Genomic DNA, 18,704 nt, shown 5'->3' with positions numbered 1-18,704 from the left:
GTTTTCTTCCCTAGTGGGAAATTTAACATGCTGTCTGTATTTGCCGTTTGTAGCTGAGCTTTGCTCTGTTAAAATCCCCAAGGATAATGAGAAAGGGAGTCTGGGTATTTGCGCTTCATGTTTGTAATTTGATCAGGTGTTTTTGTTTTTTAATCACCCCCCCCCCTTTTCTCCCTAATTGTGTCCGGCAATTATCCCATTCTACCGAGCTGTCCCAGTTGCTGCTCCACCCCCTCTGCTGATCCGGGGAGGGCTTCAGACTACCACATGCTTCTTCCAATACATATGGAGTCTCCAGCCGCTTCTTTTCACCTGACAGTGAGGAGTTTCGCCAGGGGGGGACGTAGCGTGTGAGAGGATCACGCTAGTCCCTCCAGTTCCCCCACCCCCCCTGAACAGGCGCCCCTACCAACCAGAGGAGGTGCTAGTGCAACGACCCGGACTCATACCCACATTCGGTCTGTAGGACGCCTGACCAAGCCAGAGGTAACACGGGTATTTGAACTGGAGATCCCGTGGAATAGACTGCTACGCTCCCTGGATGCCCCATTCAGATGTTTTAACACCGGCCTGAGGTGGGCTATAGACACCGACCAGAACAAATGATGAAAATTCCCACAGTGAATAGAATGGTTTACGGTCAATGAAAAGGGTCTCTAAGTGAGGACTGTGTGATTTCTTTAACACTGTGACATCCGTACACCAACCCTCGTTCATGTCGACGCATATGCTGCCACCCTGTTTTTTTTTTTTTCCAGTAGCTCCGTTTCGCGGTCCGCCTGGATGAGTTGGAACTGCAGCAGATGAAGTATGCTGGCTGGAATATGTTCACTAAGCCAGGTTTCAGTGAGGCACAGCGTGGCAGATCTGAAAAAGTCCATAGTTTTTTTCTGTTTATGAGTAGGAGTTCGTCCATCCTGTTGACCAGAGAGCGGACATTTCGTCAGGTGGATTGATGGTAGTGTGGTTCTAAAGTCCCAGCTATCGTAGTTTAACAAGCACGCCAGCTCGCTTACCTTGTCTGCATCTCCATCGGAGTCTGCATAGAGCCAAAAGCTCCGCAAGACTTTCATTAAAACTTTTAAGTTAAAGTCAGTTAAAAAAGTCTGTTCGGTTTTTCCAGTGGACAGTTGGAGGCTTAAAAGTTCTTCCCTGCTGTAGGTGATCAGTGAGTGGGCACTGAAAACTAAACAAAAACAAAGTACAAGACAGCGCAGAACCGAGGCTACCATCCGCGGCACCATGTATGACGATTCAGTATATGATCATTCGGTACAGCCGCAACCAGCAATTAATGGAGTCCAAGCAGTTTCGCAGTAGCCTGACATCTGGAGTGTACCTGCACATTATTTGGCATGACACATGAATTTAGGGGGAGCCAAAATTTTGATTCAAAACTAAGTGTTTTTTGAGCAGGATGCCAAAACGTAACGTGGGTTGTGTCAGCACCATCATCAAGTCGATTATGACCAAATGTTGTAGGCTTGAATCTGGGGTATTCCTGCAAATGTGTACCAAATTTTAAGATGATCAGTCGTACATAATTGTCTGTGTTGACAGCTGAAATTTGATTGGATGATGGCGGCCATATTGTATGGGCGTATGAAGACGTCCTATCGGATATCACTAAAACTTTGTGCAATGAAGAAGCATACAACATTTCTAATAAATGGGACTGATTCGGTTAATTAATTATGGTTTAAACTTGTGATGTGCTAAAGCGCCACCTATTGGCCACTTTCACCAAATTTGTCATGGTCGCTCGGACATATCTACAAATGTACCCCAAATTTGGTTGCAATAGCAACAGAATGTTCGGGAGATATGACATTTTTTTGTAATCTAAGCCCCATCCACAGCGTTTGAGCAAACTTTTAGGGCCAGTTGTAGCAGTTTTAGTGATAAAAATCCGACAGACGTTTGCTGATACAGGTGTATTGTCCAAGATTTTGATCAAACGTTTGGTGAAATAGAAAATCTTGAGCATACAGTACTAATACAGTAATACACTGGATGTTACTGTAGGCTCATCGTTTGACACATCTGAACACCATATGAAACGTAATATCGAGCATCAGCACAAGACATCAGTTTGGTAGCATTTGAATTAAGACTTGTGGAGATAGATGATAATTGATTATGCATATTTTGAGAAACAGTGGCAGACTTCAAACTTTTACACAATCAGTTGGACGTGCTGAAAATGTTTCAATTCTGTAGGACGTATAGGGGATTTATTGTTATTGTTATTATTTTGGTTTGGAATGCAAAATGTCTCGAAATCTAGATTTGTTGTAATAAGCCATGCCTGCTTTAATTTATCATTACCAAATTTTATGCATCAACTGAGTCATGACCACAGATCGCGATATAAACTTTTCTCATTTGTGGCACCTCCTATAGGTAAAGCGCAGTGCGCTTTAATGCGCTTATTGAACATTCCTGGACGTGTCTCAAATTTCAGGTTATCTAATGTGTTCATGAGTTATTGCAAATTTTGGAAAATAAGCTGTTTTGATAAAAATTGATTTGCTTGCATAATCAAAACTGTACGGAATATGAAAAATCTGAATAAAGGTAATTTTTTCCTGCTTGGTCCTTGCTCTGTACTGAATTTGGTGACAACTGCTAAAAATTTGGGGGTGGCTTCTATATATATAGATTCGTCTGGACCCACAAAATCAAGCAAAAAAAAAGTTTTTGTTTCTGAAACTTGCGGTTCAAAAGTTATAGGGCAAAACATAAAGTTTGTTGTTATAGCACCACCATCTGGCCAGTCGTTGTTTTGTTTTGTCTGAGTAATGAGTGAGATTTCCAGCCTATCTGCCAAGTTTGGGAACTGTAGCTGTTACGGTTTCTGAGACGCCAATACTTACAGTGCAGAAGAAGAAGAAGGAAAATAATGCTAACAGATACAACAGGGTTCGAGCACTTCTGTGTTCAGACCCCTAATTATGGAAACCTAAAATCCTCAAATTAACTTCTTTACAATTTAAGTGTACAGCTATTTCAACCCCTGTGATGTTCTTTATTTTTGTGATACGTGATAAGGGCTTTAGGCTCACAGCACACACAGTGTTGTGTTTTCTGTATGACAAACATACCCCGTCAGGTTTTGTCATCATGGGCGCAAAGTAGGTTTTGTTTTGTTTTTTTGTTTTTTCAAGCCTTCACGACGAAGGTTCTGTTAGTAGAACTGTCTCATGTCTTTGGTCACCTGACCACTAAAAACTGTCAGTAACCATTAAATGTTCATGGTTTGCCGTTTTCCTCAGGCAATGGAAGAGATGAATGGAAAGGAGCTGGAGGGGGAACACATTGAAATCGTTTTTGCCAAGCCTCCTGATCAGAAACGGAAGGAACGCAAGGCCCAGAGACAAGCAGCGAAGTCAAATGTGTAAGTCCTGCTGGGGAAAATAAACAGCACTGTAGGACCCTTAGGACAATCTTGTATGCTGTTTACATAATCTAAATGAAACTAATTTATGCAGTAGCTAAAATTGCTAACCTAAAACTGCTAAATATGGTGTCATTTTATCAGTAAAGCATCTTTTTTTTTGAAAGGCTTTAGAGTTTAGATTTAAAGCCTTGTTAATCTGAGAGATCATGTGTAACCGGGTCCAACATATCTCGTCTCGTCTCACTCACAACAGGTATGAGGACTATTATTACTACGGCCCCCCGCCCCATATGCCCCCTCCTGCCAGAGGGCGGGGCAGAGGTGGAGCCAGGGGCGGCTACTCCTTTCCCCCTGACTACTACGGTTATGAGGACTACTATGACTACTACGGTTACGACTACCACAACTACCGCGGAGGCTACGATGACCCCTACTACGGCTACGATGACTTCCAGGCCCCTAGCCGAGGGCGGGGGGGCGGTGGCAGGGGCTCCCGGGGAGGGGCCTCTCCAGCCAGGGGTCGAGGAGGCGCAGGGGCCCCCAGGGGCAGGTCCGGCTTCTCCCAGCGGGGCGGTCCCGGGCTGGGACGAGGTGTGCGGGGCTCCCGAGGAGGCGTGCAGCCGAGAGGCCGAGGAGGGGTACGTGGTGCGCGGGGTGGCCGCGGTGGAAATGTGGGAGGCAAGCGCAAAGCTGACGGTTACAGCCAGCCAGATTCCAAGCGTCGCCAGACCAATAATCAGAACTGGGGCTCTCAACCCATTGCCCAGCAACCGCTTCAAGGTGGTGATCATTCTAGTAACTATGGTTACAAATCTGACAGCCAGGAGTTTTATCAGGATTGTTTTGGGCAACAGTGGAAGTAGAAACGGCAGGGCTTCAATAACAATAATCCCTGTTTTCTTTTTCTTTTTTTTTTTCCTACATAGAAACTCAATCCGATTGGCTCTAAATCTCATACAGTTGCCTAAGTTTGTATTGTTCATTTTTTTTTCTCCACAAATTAGTGACATCTGGCAAGAAATCTTTTTTTGTACATATTTTAATATTCCGCTCGGACTCAGACAGTAAGCCACACTCCCTGCTTCTGGCGAACTGCTCTAATAAATAATTTTATGTTTTCATTTTCTTACTTTTTAAGATTTTCCATAGCCAAGTTTGAAAACTTAAAAAAAGGAAACCTTTTAGGTTGCAATTATGTGCTCAAGCTGTCTATTTGGCTATAGCTTTATGTATGTTTTATGCATTCTGGTTTTCATGTTTTAAGTAGCTTACAGCAACAAAGTTAATGTTTCCTAAACATGTATTTAAAACAAGTGAAATTACAATTTGTATTGTCAGAGTACTTACTGCGTGTCTTGTTATTGGAAAGAAAAAGGACCAAGGCAGTCCTATTTTTTGGCTTTACATTTTGGCTTGTATACTTTGCTGTTTGTCTGCTTTAATAAACATACACGCATACGTGTACAAAACCTCAAATTGTGTTGCAAATTCATGTTTCGGCAAATTCTCTCTTCAAATTGCCTTCAAATTTTAAAGGCTCCTTCGGGAAGAAGTGGACCAAAGGTTTGCCAATGTTTGGCCACATGTTACAATTTCACCTTGCATGCCATTAAATTCAAGTCACCTACCTCTAGTGGGTATCTAGAAGTGCCATGTAGTGACACATTTCATCCTTACCTCTTTCCATGTGGAAAAGCTGTACTGACGATCATATTTCAACAATTGGTGTTCTAAATTTCCTGATTGTCGCCGTAATGTGTAGGGACATAAGCATCACCACCTACAATTCTGTTATTAAAGACCCTGTCGCTACTGTGGGGGGAAAAAGCACAATTTGATATTCATTTTTTAAGCTTTTACTTGTCCTTAAAAGATCTACCAAGCTGTTTAAGGTCTTGATACTAATCTTTGCACGTTTATTTTGAAGTTTACTACTGTATGTTAATGAGAAGTAATTGGCATGATTGACTTGCTTGTAGTGCTTTATTTTTAATTTTTTTTAACCCCAAAGCCTCTGCATGTGCCAACCAATTGCACTCTCAAAATCCCCTGTAGTGAGATCACAGCCCGTACTCTGCCTGGCCGACTAGTCCTACAGGCATTAAGTTGGCGCATGCCATGTTCAGGGTTATGAGATTCTTCAAGAATATATTGAATAATTTTGGCTCATGTTTGCATTTTTTTTCCTCAAAACGTCACCACAGTAACTGCATAATTCTTTGTATATGTGTGTGTAGGGGGGGAGGGGTGTGCAGAACTATAGCTTTATTGTGACTGTTGCCCTTTCTAATTGCCTCCTTTTGTCACCTGGCTAGCAGGGAAAAGCGGTCGAGGATGGTCCTGACGGCTCTCTCTGAAGACTGACCGGTGCTCGCACTCTGCAAGCTGCCAGTGGAAGTGGTGGTAAGGTCACCTGACTCAGTGGTCCAATGGTATTATAGCCTTAAAGGAGCATATATCTCCCCAACTGCCACGTTTTGACAAGAAAGTTATTCATGAGTTTGTTTCATTAAGATTTTTTTCTCACTAAATGATCATCCGACCTCCATACCTGTGTGTTTCCCCCTTTAATAGGAAGCCATTTTTAGACTTGCTAAACCAAAAGTTCCTTGTGAACTTCTTTCTGGAAATGTCTTTGCACTTTTTTGTCCAGGATTGGCGTGGCTCTCTGGCACTTGATGCTAATGTGTAATTAGTATTATAGGATTTTTTTGGGGGGGGGGGTCTTTCACTACAGCTTTATGACTGAATAGATGTTGTACTGTTTTTAACTTATTATGAGAATGCTTAGTGTGAGAGGTGTGACCTCCCAGCGCTAGCTGCTGGGTGTTCCAGGACAAGATAGTTCTTTGAGAACTGTAGTCTACAGATGGGTTGGTTAACTACCTCAGTATTGGAGTACTCAGCTGCCCAGTCCTGAAATGCATACTAACAAACTGCTGCCCCTGCATGAACATGAAGTCATGCAGGAGCAGTGATGAAGCTTAGGTGTGTGCACTGTTGGGAGGGGCTTGGGAAACACTGAGAACATTGGATAATCTCTCTGAAATGAGCCTGATCGAGCCTTGCTATCTTCATACATGAAAAGTTTGGTGTTTTGTATCGCAAGTTTGTATGATAGTTAAGGGGGGTGGGTATTTTCTTTTTTTAAGCAATATGTGAAATGCCAGCAAACAGCCACCTCTACAGAGGGACTTTTCCGTTTTTGAACAGGGAAACTCTTGTTTTACATTTGTCCCTGATAGGATGATGTGTGCTAGCTGTCTCTGTACAAACAGTTCTCCTGGTCTTTTATTACCCAGAGCTGCCTTTTCGGGTTCTTATGTAGATCTGAAGAAGACCAGTTTCCAGGTCCGGATAAGTTTGGGAATGTTGTTCCACAAAAAAAAGAAGAAAAAAAAGCGAAAGCAAATCCAAAAAAAGAATGGACAAAAACTCATGTTCAGTGAACATGGCTAGATGCTTTGCAGATTTTGTGAAATTGTAGTCCTCATGCCAACCTGCACATTTATTGTGAATGCAAATATATCTATAGAGTAATACATTCTGACTGACAGTTATATTGCCCAGCTACTATTAGCATACATCACTGAGCAAAACCATCACATCAGGCCCAGACATTGGGCCCGGGGAGACACGCGGCACTTGGGGATGGAGAATATATCGTACCCTGGGCATTGGGACACTCTTGAACCAGGGCCGTGTTGAGCATGTCAGTAGCAGCATATCCGTCACCTGAGCAAGCTGCTGTTATCCCATGAAATAAAGGGATGTTCAAACTTCTCTTTGTTTTCCTGTGTGGGAAAGAACCATTGTTTGAGCCTTTGTACTCTTCCTCTCAGTCTTCATGTAAAAGTAAATGTCATTATTTTGTTTTTATTTAGTAGCTAACTGCGTGTTTGCATTCTTGCAAGTTAAATTGTTTTATACTGTACAGTAAGGCAAGTGAAACTTATTTTTCTAATAAAGATATTGATTTGAATCTGTGTTGTGTGCTTGATTTTCAAATTTTCAGTTTGCGACAGTACAAGTTATACATAGGTTTTGATAAATGGCCGGAATTGTGTTAAATAACGTCTTAAATTCCCTTGCAGAAATCTTCCCCAACAGTAAATGTTGGAAACTTGGATCATGGAGGCCATCCCATCATGTATACCGTTATTCAGCCAGGTGCTTTAAACTCAAGTCACTCATCGCCAATTTTATGGCGTTATATAGTCTACAAAAATCAAATTTAAACTGGGAAAACCTACGAGGAGAAGCTGACAGTTTTGTAGGATAACTTGACTTGCTGTAATTTAGCCCCTCACAAAGTTAAAACGTGGCCTCTGAGGCACCGCAAGCCAGGCAACTTGAGGGCATGACTCCCCACCTTAAAAATCCGTTATTCTGAAGTGTACAACCCTCATTTTGCGATCGATAGTAATGTAATCGTGATATCGGGCTGTACAAATAAAATGGACTGGACTTAATCTGGACCTCACAGCTCTGGTTGTGTTCTGGTCCAAGTTAACGTTTAAGTTTTGATTGGATCTTCGACAGCCAGACAACTGGACGGAGAACGCGAGTTCAGCATAACGTTTCCGGTGGGTTTTCTTTATTCACAACCAGTCACAGAAACCGAACCAGTTCGTCCGGACACCACGTGTATCCAGAGAAACGTCCCGCCGTCCTCCAAATGACCCCTTACTCAATCTCAACCCCAGTCTGGGTTCTTTACCTGCGTTATTGATCATGCGTAAAGACATTTATACACGCATCCTGTCCACAAGAAGTTAAAACAGCTCTGCTAAACATTCAGCGAAATTAAATAGAAAAGTATCTCGCCGAAGAAGTTCCGATCCAAATAATATGATAAAGATACAATTTAACGACAAGGGGAACGTGCCAAACACGCGTTTTAATGACAAGAGTTGTTTTTCCGCCGTGACGGACGTGACGTCAGCGAGATTCAAAAACCCGGTGCGCTGGAGCGGACGTGACGTACATAGGATCAGAAAACGTCCCATCTGTCCCGGAAGTCCGAGTCGAGGGGAAAAAAACAAAACAAACAAGGAAACATGACACCGAAAACTTGAGATTTTACTCGAAATTCGTACATTTGGCATAGAAACGGAGAATGCGCCCGCGGGTAGGAGCAGTTACGTGTACATGTCTTGGTTTGTCTGTCGCTGTGAGAACTTATCCTCGGCCGGTCTCGGCGCTATCTGGCCTTACTGGTTTTACTGGTCTGGCTGTTGTCCTCCGTGAGATTTACAGTGTAAACGGAGCAGAGCAGTTTTCCTAACTTCTCTTCTTCTCTTACTTCTAATTCCGTCTGTTTTCTTTCGTCGTGACCTATTTGTCTATGTGCACTTGACGTTGAGGCGTTAGCATGTTAATGTGCGGAGCGTGCCGCAGAGACGAGCCGGCTCGCCCGACCCGTGTCTGTGGCAGCAGGTCACGTGGCAGTGTTCGTGTTGTTGTCAACAGGTCCCGCTGACGGCAGCATGGCAGGCGTTCAGACGTGTCTGGAGAACCTGAAGAAGAGCCTCGGGATGGACGTCCTGCGAGAGTTTGCTCGTCAATACCCCGTCTTCTGCTTCCTGCTGCTGTCCCTGCTCTCGTTCACGGTGGTGCTCAGCAGGTGACGTGACGTTCAGGATGTGTCGCCTCTCCTCGCAGGCTTGCCTGCTCTGTAGCCCCGTCATGTGACGTCTGGGCAGGCCCGGCCGCCCTGCTGCCTTTCTTTGATTCAGCTGTGCTTCTGTTCAAATCGCTGCAAGCCCACAAAAGCAAAACAGTCTTTTTTGCATTAACGTTGCATACACATAATACGTGAAAACGGATTAACGTCAACCAAAAGATTTAACGTGCAACGTAAAAATATGCTGTTCCAGCTGGTGATTTTGATATGACCTCCCACCTGTCCGTTATTTACAGTTCTGATGCAGCTTCTTTTTCCTTTAGAGCAGATTCTGTACGTTTAGCATGGAGTATTCATCAACTACATTTGTATTTTTGAGGGAAGTCTGGTCAAAATACATCAATTAAATCTTCCAGCAATTATGCTACTGTAACTGCCAAGTTTCGCTACACACATAGAAGACTGAATATTTTCCTTAAAGTGAAAAATATTCTTAATTAATTAGATCATCATCATCATCCAGGGAGCTCGGAGTAGAGCCGCTGCTCCTTCACGTCAAAAGGAGTCAGTTGAGGTGGTTCAGCATCTGATTAGGATGCCTCCTGGGCGACTTCCTTTGGAGGTTTTCCGGGCACGTCCAACTGGGAGGAGACCCCGGGGTAGACCCAGAACTCTCTGGAGGGACTACATGTCCAATCTGGCCTGGGAACGCCTTGGGATCCCCCAGGAGGAGCTGGAGGGCGTTGCTGGGGAGAGGGACGTCTGGAGTGTCCTACTTAGCTTGCTGCCACCGCGACCCGACCCCTGAGAAGCGGCTGATGATGAGATGAGATGAGGTAATCGCATCATGAAGGTGTAATTCTGTGCTGTATAATTATTTCCTCTCAGGTATATCCACATTCTGATGGTCTTCTGGTCCTTCCTGGCTGGTTTCATAACTTTCTACTGCTCTCTGGGACCAGAGACTCTTCTACCAAACGTCTTCTTCACTATAAAACCAAGGAACAAAGTAAGACAAAAATATTTTAGTCTATTTTTCACTGGATAGATGGATAGATATGACAACTGAGAAATGTTGAAATGTCATCACATCAAACTGCTGTGCCACCACTCTTAAATAACGAAGTGCTATGTAGTTCTTGTGCCACTTAACAGTAGTAATCATATAAAATATATTTCCATTTCCAAACAATTTCTCTTTAGTGTGTTGCAATAACAGCAACACACTAATGGCATTGCAGAACCTGTGTAAACAGAGACATCTGTAGTGGTTTCATCACTAAGCACAGCTTTTGGGAGAGAATGACCTGTAAGATGTGTGCGATGATTTGTTGTTGTTGTTTTTTTTGCAATCACAACAGAGGAAGTCACATAGCTTATGATGAAGGTAGGCTGAGTATGGGATGACAGGTTTCAATGTATTTTATATTAACACCCCTACCTGCCTTCCCCCAACAGGAGCAGGGGAGGGCGGAGCTGTTCCCTCTGGGTCACAGCTGTGCTGTGTGTGGGAAGGTGAAGTGTAAACGCCACCGGTAGGTTGAGCCTGTAGAAACTCATTTCTACATCCACACCTTTTTCCATTAAATGGTTGTTATTTCCTCCATGTGTATGATGTAGTCAGGCTCCATAACACCACCAGTCATCTTTACCATGGTTGGAGACACTCTCCAGTCTCCATATACCGCTGTTTAAATGTTTTCACTGGACAGGACGAACACTGGTGCAGCGGCAAACACGTAGGTGCTGGAAACAACACCAGCAGGAAAAAGATTGAAACCTGATGCCGGTGTGGCTATGACAATCAGTATTACTGTACAACAGAGTTCCCATATAGTGTGATGTAGTTTGTAATACTGTCTGTGTTAGCTTTGGTCCCAGGATCCATTTTTATAAGGGTGGGAACTGTTTACTGTTGAGCTGATGGCACACCAGCCACAGTATACACGTGTGTGTGTGTGTGTGTGTGTGTGTGTGTGTGTGTATATATATAATGGTGATTCAAGTAAATTTTTTATGAGACAGTACAAGGCTGTTTCATGCCATAAGCAATCATCAGCTGTCAATAAAGTTACAGTGTAACTTTATAGCCAACTTGGCAGCTGATGAATGCGTGACGCACAAAACAGGCTTGTACTGCTATGAATTAGTTTTTTCCTACATCTATCTTAATATAATATGTACAGAAGTATAGAGAAGGCCAGAAGGAGTTACATTGTGTCTTTGTGGATTCAGAGAAAGCATATGACAGGGTGTCGAGAGAGGAGGTGTGGTATTGTATGAGGAAGTCGGGAGTTGCAGATAAGTATGTAGGAGTGGTGCAGGATATGTATGAGGGAAGTGTGACAGTGGTAAGGTGTTGGAATAACAGATGGGTTCAAGGTGGAGGTGGGATTACATGAAGGATCGGCTCTGAGCCCTTTCTTGTTTGCAATGGTGATGGACAGACTAACAGGCCAGATAAGATATGATATAGATTTAATATATATTAAGATAGAATATTAAGATCTATCTTAACATTCCGCTCCTCATTTGTTGAGCATCAACACCATTGATGTTTGCCGGGGGAAAAAGTGTGTGTGTGTGTGTGTGTGTATATGTACATATATATGTAAGGTATGATATAGTATGTATGATAAGTATGACAGTAGGGTGCAGGTGGAGGAGAGCCTGGAGAGGTGGATGTATGCACTGGAGAGAAGAGGAATGAAAGTCAGTAGGAGCAAGACGGAATACATATGCGTGAATGAGAGGGAGGACAGTGGAATGGTGAGGATGCAAGGAGTGGAGGTGACGAAGGTGGATGAGTTTAAATACTTGGAGTCAACTGTCCAAAGTAAGAGGGAGTGCAGAAGAGAGGTGGAGAAGAGAGTGCAGGCAGGGTGGAGTGGGTGGAGAAGAGTGTCAGGAGTGATGTGTGACAGAAGGGTACCAGCAAGAGTTAAAGGGAAGGTTTACAAGATGGTAGTGAGACCAGCTGTGTTGTATGGTTTGGAGACAGTGGCACTGATGAAAAGACAGGAGGTGGAGCTGGAGGTGGCAGAGTTGAAGATGCAGAGGACAGGAAGCGATGGAAACGGATGATCCGCTGTGGCGACCCCTAATGGGAGCAGCTGAAAGAAGATATTGAAAACACTAAAAGAGAAGATACATTTTTAATTTTGAATGAATAATTATGAACTCATATTCCATATGTAAGTTTGTTTGGCCCAGCAGGTTGTATTGGTCCAGTGGTCTAGTCAGTGTTGTACCTGGCAGAACTAGAACTGTTCTGTACGTAGGACTCTGCCTGGGTTTTTAGAGGACTGACATTTTTGCAGTTGTGTGAGTTTGCCACCTAATGGATGTATTCAGATAGTGCGACTTACATGGTGACTGTAAGACGAGGTCCAGTTGGCCTAGATGTACTGAACAGATCCGTGTCTTATTATCTACAGGCCAACGCTACTCCTTGAAAACTATCAGCCATGGTTGGACTTAAAAGTGTTCTCCAAGGTGGACGCTTCAATAGCAGAGGTACCTGACTGGATGTTTTTACAATGTGGAAAAAATATAATTTCAAAAAACTGTATGTAGCTCCTATTCTGACAAAGTGATCGCTAGCAGGAATAGTAAAACTTAGCATCTCTAAGTATTATTGAAGATATTCCCAATCATGAGTTCTTGAACTACATAATTGGGAAAGTTCTATTCCCCAAAATGGGTGCAAAGCATTTTGGACTGGAAGTCTCAAATAGTCGAAAAACTGAAAGATTATCACGGTGAACTTTCCAGAAATTAGAAAAGATGATTTGTTCGACCCATATTTTGGCTTTGTCTCTGACCCATAGGTGTTTGAGTTGGTTCTGGAGAACTTTGTGTTCCCCTGGTACAGGTGAGGAGAATTGAGGAGTTCTTTTTATTTTTTGAAATGTAAACTGGGACTATGAACACTGCAGCGGTACATGTTTTAATCTGCTTCCTGTTCTGTGGACCTTGCTGTTGTAGGGACATCACCGATGATGAGGCCTGCGTTGATGAACTGAGGATGACCTTTCGATTCTTTGCATCGGTGCTCGTCCGCAGAGCTCAGAAGGTGAATGCAAGACTATTATACTTTCTATTAGTAGTAGGAGTAAATATATATATATATATATGTTTTGTATATGTATATGTTTATATATATGTGTGTGTGTGTGTGTGTGTGTGTGTGTGTGTGTGTGTGTGTGTGTGTGTGTGTGTGTGTGTGTGTGTGTATATATGTTTTTTTTTGTTTTGTTTTTGGCTTTTTTCCCCCCTCTTTTTCTCCCCAATTGTACTTGGCCAATTACCCTGCTCTTCCGAGCCGTCCCGGTCTCTGCTCCACCCCCGCTGCCAATCCAAGGAGGGCTGCAGACTACCACATGTCTCCTCCTATACATGTAGAGTCATCAGCTGCTTCTTTTCACCTGACAGTGAGGAGTTTCACCAGGGGGATGTAGCGCATGGGAGGATCACGCTATTCCCCCCAGCCCCCCCCACCTGGACAGGCCCCCCGACTGACCAGAGGAGGCGCTAGTGCAGCAACCAGGACACATACCCACATCTGGCTTCCCACCCGCAAACACGGCCATTTGTGTCTGTAGGGATGCCCAACCAAGCCAGAGGCAACACGGGGATTCGAACTAGTGATCCCCGTGTTGGTAGGCAATGGAATAGACCACTACGCTACCCAGACGCAGTAGTAGTATTTGTGTTAGTATTATTATTAGCAGCACATGGGATTGACTTGAAGATGTTCAGCATCGTCAGTTTTTCTTTTTGTTTTTCTGAAGGTCTTCATGATACACTGGTTTGGTTGAAACACCTTGTAAATAAATTACAGAAGGTTTTCAATCCACAAAGTACAGCCCACTACAACTAACAACACTCCTGACTGTTGTCTGTTTGACGTGACGTGTCCTGAGTGCTATATTCGCTTTTGTCAAATGGTCAACTGTTTATTATGGACTGCCCTTGTACAGGTTGACATCCCTGTTGTGTTTGCTGACAAAGTGATGAAGGCTGCCATGAAGCACATTGAAGTTCTCACGAAGGCTCGGCAGAAAGGTTTGCATGTCTGTCCAGACGTCCTCAGAATTAAATCAGTGTGTTCCGACAGTCGCTGGAAAACTTGTTAAAAGTAAAGACATTCGACAGTCATGTTGTCCAGGTTTGGTCAAAATAACTTCAGATATTTACTTTTTATCCCCAAAACAATCACAGTGCAAGTAAACTTGGAGGAATAATAACCTGGACAACAAATTAGTTGATGAGGTAAATGGTGAACAGTAGTTTATGATGGCAACATCAAGCTAAAGCTAAAAATTCAATCACAAAAAATAAAATCAAGAGAATTTCAACATACAGAGAAACACTGGCTGAGGGAAATGGGTGTGGAGGAGTTTGATTATCATGAATGTGTGTGAGCGCTGAATATGAACAGTCTGTTGGGACAGTTCGTGTCTACTAAATATTTTATAGTTGGTTTATTGACATAAGACAAGAACTACAGACATATAGATAAAGGTATTAGTTAAACTGCATCACATATGCTGTTGTACTCGGGTCAAGAAAGTTTAACTCCAGCAGCCCATCAACTGCTACCAAAGCTTAACACGTGATCGGTTAGTTGGTCTTCTCTACCAGCTACATGCGAGGATGACCCGTGCTGAGGTTTGGGATGTACTATTGAACTAAATGCTGTAACTTGTGTGTCTTTGTCTTGCCAGTGAGGAATGAGGAAGGCTTACAGCAGGCGGCGCTGGACGAGTATGGTAGCGACCTCCACATCGCCCTGCGCAACCGCAGAGATGAGTTGCTGTACCTCAGGAAGCTGACGGAGATGCTGTTCACCTACATCATGCCCCCCAAAGCCACAGACTGCAGGTCAGATACCAGCGCCGAGCTCATTTCACTGGACTTTTCTCTCCTTCTTTTCTTTTTTTTTCTTTGGATCTTTGGATATTGCCCCCTTTTTCTCCCCAATTGTACCCATCCAATTACCCCACTCTTCCGAGCCGTCCCAGTCACTGCTCCACCCCCTCTGCCGATCCGGGAACGGCTGCAGACTACCACATGCCTCCTCCGATACATGTGGAGTCGCCAGCCGGTTCTTTTCACCTGACAGTGAGGAGTTTCACCAGGGAGATTTAGCGCAGTGGAGGATCACGCTATTCCCCCAAGTTCCCCCTCCCCCCCGAACAGGCGCCCTGACTTAGTGCGGTGACCAGGACACATACCCACCTGCAGACACGGCCAATTGTGTCTGTAGGCACGCCCAACCAAGTCGGAGGTAACACCGGGATTCAAACCTACGATCTCCGTGTTGGTAGGCAACAGAATAGACCGCCACGCTACTCGGACACCCCTCTCTTTCATTTTGAATTGCTTTGATGTGGTTGTAAATACAGACAACAGACCAACAGAACATAAAGTAATGAACAGAAACAACAGGTTTCACTACATTTTCAATCCAATTCAATCCCATCCTGTACCTGGCAGGAAAACCCACTTTAATTTCAGTTAAAGGACACAGGCTTTGATACATTATTGAAGTCCATCAACCTTTTTCACAAACTTGAGGTTTTTATTTGAGCTCTCAGTGATGGTTTAGCATCTAAATTAACATAAATGCCAAAGTGAGAACAAGCAAAGGGAAAGTGCAGGACATATAAAGGACAGGACACTATACAAATCATGTTGGAAGATAGTACATTTACACAAGACCACTGTCGTATTTCAACCTTTTAAGAGATAATTGAGGGTGAACATTTGTAACCAGCAGCAAATGAACGATAGCTTCTGTTAACATAGTCAGTTTTGTGTTTAATTGGTTTGTTAAGGGAGGGAATTCCTTTCCATGTACTACACAGAGCACATAACGATGGTACTGAATCACTTGAAATAGACCAGATTGAAAGTGACTAGCTTAATCCTGCTAGCCTCAGTACTACTAAAGGCACGTTAAGGTATTTACAGTGAACATTGTATGTTTTCTGCCCCAGGTCTCTGGCTCTCTTATTGAGGGAAGTAATGGCTGGCTCTGTCATCCTGCCAACCATGGACTTCATGGCCGATCCTGTAAGTATGATATTGCTAATGTGTTTCCAAACATATTGTTGGAAAGTATTGAGAAAACATGAAATATGAGGCCGGTAGTTTACTTTAATGATTAGATAATTAGATTATATTCAAAACTGATTACATTGTATTATTCCAGATGAAATGTAATGAACCCTGTGGGGAATGTGAATACATGTAGCAGCAGATAACATGGCAAAGCCAAGACAAAGTAAGATATGAAGGAAGATGGCGCAAAGCAGGAAATCAACCCTAAAACAACCAAAACAGTGAAATTACACCTAAAACAAATACACACAGCTATGAATGACTAAGTATATGACTGCTGCTCTGTACAGACCACCTAAGGCATTGAATATTTTTATCACTGAACTCTCAACAGTTTTAACCACCCTTAGTGCAATGTCTCCAAATATAATCCTAATGGGGGATTTAAATGTTCATTTTGATAACACTGACAATATGTTCACTAAAGCTTTTAAAGCAATGTTGGATTGCTTTGATCTAACGCAATATGTAAACTTTACAACCCACACCAAGGGTCATATCCTTGACTTGGTTTGCTGTTCCAGCATCACACCATATAACGTCAACTCTGCTGAACTACCCATCTCTGACCATGTAGCTGCATTATTCAACACCAACCTACCACTCAGTAAATCAAGGGTGCATCGTACCATATCATACTGCAAGATTAGATATGTTAATCCAGATGATCTCAGCAGTTTAATTACCTTGAACCCCATTCCTGCTCCCACCTCCTTACTTCTTGATCTTATGGACTACTACAATAATATGTTATCTCCTGTACGTGATACTTTAGCCCCCCTGAAAACACAGGTTGTCTCATTTGCCCATACTGCGCCCTGAGAGACTTTGCACTAAGACTGGACTTGCTGTTCACAAACAAGTGTATTCGGATCATATATTCCATTACAAAAATGTTCTTTCAACAGCTAAAACATCCTATTATGCAAATATCATCAGTACAGTTGAAGGGAACACTGGAACTCTCTTCTCCACAGTTAAAAGGTTACTAAATCCACCTGAAACCAGTATGAACAGTAACCTTTCTAATGAACAATGCTCTATCTTTTGAAGTTTTTCAACTCCAGAATTAGTACCGTTCATGAGCAGCTAGCCTCTGCTAACATCATGCAGACTGACTTAGCATCAGCAAGCACCATGAAACTGTCCCCGTCCACTGTCCTATGTGACTTCAGTCTTCCTACTGAAAGTCACTCTTCTGAATTTCTTACTAAGTCTAGCAGCTCCACATGTCACTTGGTTCCAATTCCCACAACCCAAGTTAAAACATGCCTGCCCTCTACCATCTCTCTGATAACCTCCATCATCAACTCTTCTCTGTCCACTGGTACAGTCCCCCCTTCACTGAAGGTTGCCATAATCAGACCAACTCTGAAAAAATTCTCTTGTAATATCACGCATTGACTACTGCAACTCCTTAATGGCAGGGCTCCCTACATGCACTTTCAAACCTCTGCAAATGATCCAGAACACGGCAGCACATCTGGTCTTCACCCAACTCAAAACAGCACATGTCACCCTGCTGTTCATATCCCTCCACTGGCTCCCAGTTGCTGCCCGCATCAAATTCAAAACCTTAATGCTCGCTTACAAAACGGCAAATAAAACAGCTCCCACCTACCTCAACTCCCTCATTCAGGTCTACACTCAGTCTTGCTCACTATGCTCTATCCATGAAAGGCGCCTGGCACTTCCGCCACAATGGGGCCTTAAGTCATTAGCCAGACTCTTCTCTTCTGTAGTCACCCGGTGGTAGAGCAAGTTACCAAACTCCATTCAATCCGCTGAGTCCTTCTCCATCTTTAAGAAGAAGCTAAAGACCCAGCTCTTTCATGAACGCCTCCACACATGATGGTGTTAAAAAAAAATCGCTTCAATGCACCCTATGCACTGCCTTTGTGCACTGCCTGTTGACACCTATGTCCTATCGGATTTGAACCTAGTTTTTTGGCACTTACTTGCGTTGTTGCCTCCTGACTAGATCCTTGCTTGTGTTGTACTAACTCTCAGATGTATGTCGCTTTGGATAAAAGCGTCTGCTCAGTGAAATTGTAACATTGTAACATCTTCCCCTTGATGTGGATGGCTGCTCAATCTGCCCATCCCCAGAAGTCCACAACCTTGGTGTCATTCTGGACTCCACCCTCTCATTCCAGCCACATATCAAATCCGTCACCAAATCTGCTTTCTTTCACCTCAAAAGACGCCGGCCACTACTCTGAGACACCGTGGCAGAGACCCTCATCCATGCCTTCATTAACCTCCCGTCTGGATTATTGCGATAGACTCCTGTTTTGGGGTACCTAGCAATGGCCTAGACAAGCTTCATTATGTGCAGAATTCAGCTACCAGGCTGCTCTTACCCCCCCAGTACCTAACAGACCTCCTCAACCCCTATATTCTGTCCCGGACTCTGCGGTCCGCAGACACAGACTTGCTTTCCATCCCCCACACCAGCCTGCGGACTTTTGGGGATAAAGCCTTTAGTGTGGCAGCCCCCACCCTTTGGAACTGTATTCTAGCAGAGATCTACAATGTTGCTTCTTTGGA

General features: G+C 43.5%; 2 protein-coding genes across 8 annotated transcripts in view; both read left to right on the top strand.

Moving 5' to 3' along the window:
• The window catches only part of LOC130124925 (heterogeneous nuclear ribonucleoprotein Q-like), a 33,876-nt gene extending 26,502 nt beyond the window's left edge, over positions 1–7,374 (top strand). Inside the window, exons 9-11 of one of the 5 annotated variants that reach the window (XM_056294283.1) lie at positions 3,276–3,397; positions 3,654–4,038; positions 5,719–7,374. In XM_056294283.1, coding sequence (XP_056150258.1) covers positions 3,276–3,397; positions 3,654–4,038; positions 5,719–5,757 — 546 coding nt within the window. In that variant the 3' untranslated portion in view covers positions 5,758–7,374. Of the gene's footprint in view, positions 1–3,275; positions 3,398–3,653; positions 4,404–5,715 lie in introns of those variants that run through there. The other 4 variants (XM_056294282.1, XM_056294281.1, XM_056294280.1 and 1 more) reach the window with 4 other exon arrangements.
• Positions 7,375–8,392: 1,018 nt separating this feature from the next.
• Positions 8,393–18,704, top strand: part of snx14 (sorting nexin 14) — a 55,534-nt gene continuing 45,222 nt past the window's right edge. For 2 of the 3 annotated variants that reach the window (XM_056295015.1, XM_056295013.1), the window contains exons 1-10: positions 8,393–8,531; positions 8,873–9,026; positions 9,915–10,035; positions 10,485–10,561; positions 12,464–12,542; positions 12,857–12,900; positions 13,014–13,101; positions 14,009–14,093; positions 14,756–14,912; positions 16,031–16,106. In XM_056295015.1, coding sequence (XP_056150990.1) covers positions 8,890–9,026; positions 9,915–10,035; positions 10,485–10,561; positions 12,464–12,542; positions 12,857–12,900; positions 13,014–13,101; positions 14,009–14,093; positions 14,756–14,912; positions 16,031–16,106 — 864 coding nt within the window. In that variant the 5' untranslated portion in view covers positions 8,393–8,531; positions 8,873–8,889. Of the gene's footprint in view, positions 8,541–8,872; positions 9,027–9,914; positions 10,036–10,484; positions 10,562–12,463; positions 12,543–12,856; positions 12,901–13,013; positions 13,102–14,008; positions 14,094–14,755; positions 14,913–16,030; positions 16,107–18,704 lie in introns of all 3 variants that reach the window. The other variant, XM_056295014.1, reaches the window with a different exon arrangement.

This window comes from Lampris incognitus, chromosome 15, assembly GCF_029633865.1.
Source record: "Lampris incognitus isolate fLamInc1 chromosome 15, fLamInc1.hap2, whole genome shotgun sequence".
Taxonomy (NCBI): domain Eukaryota; kingdom Metazoa; phylum Chordata; class Actinopteri; order Lampriformes; family Lampridae; genus Lampris; species Lampris incognitus.
This window is presented reverse-complemented; position numbering and strand designations above follow the sequence as displayed.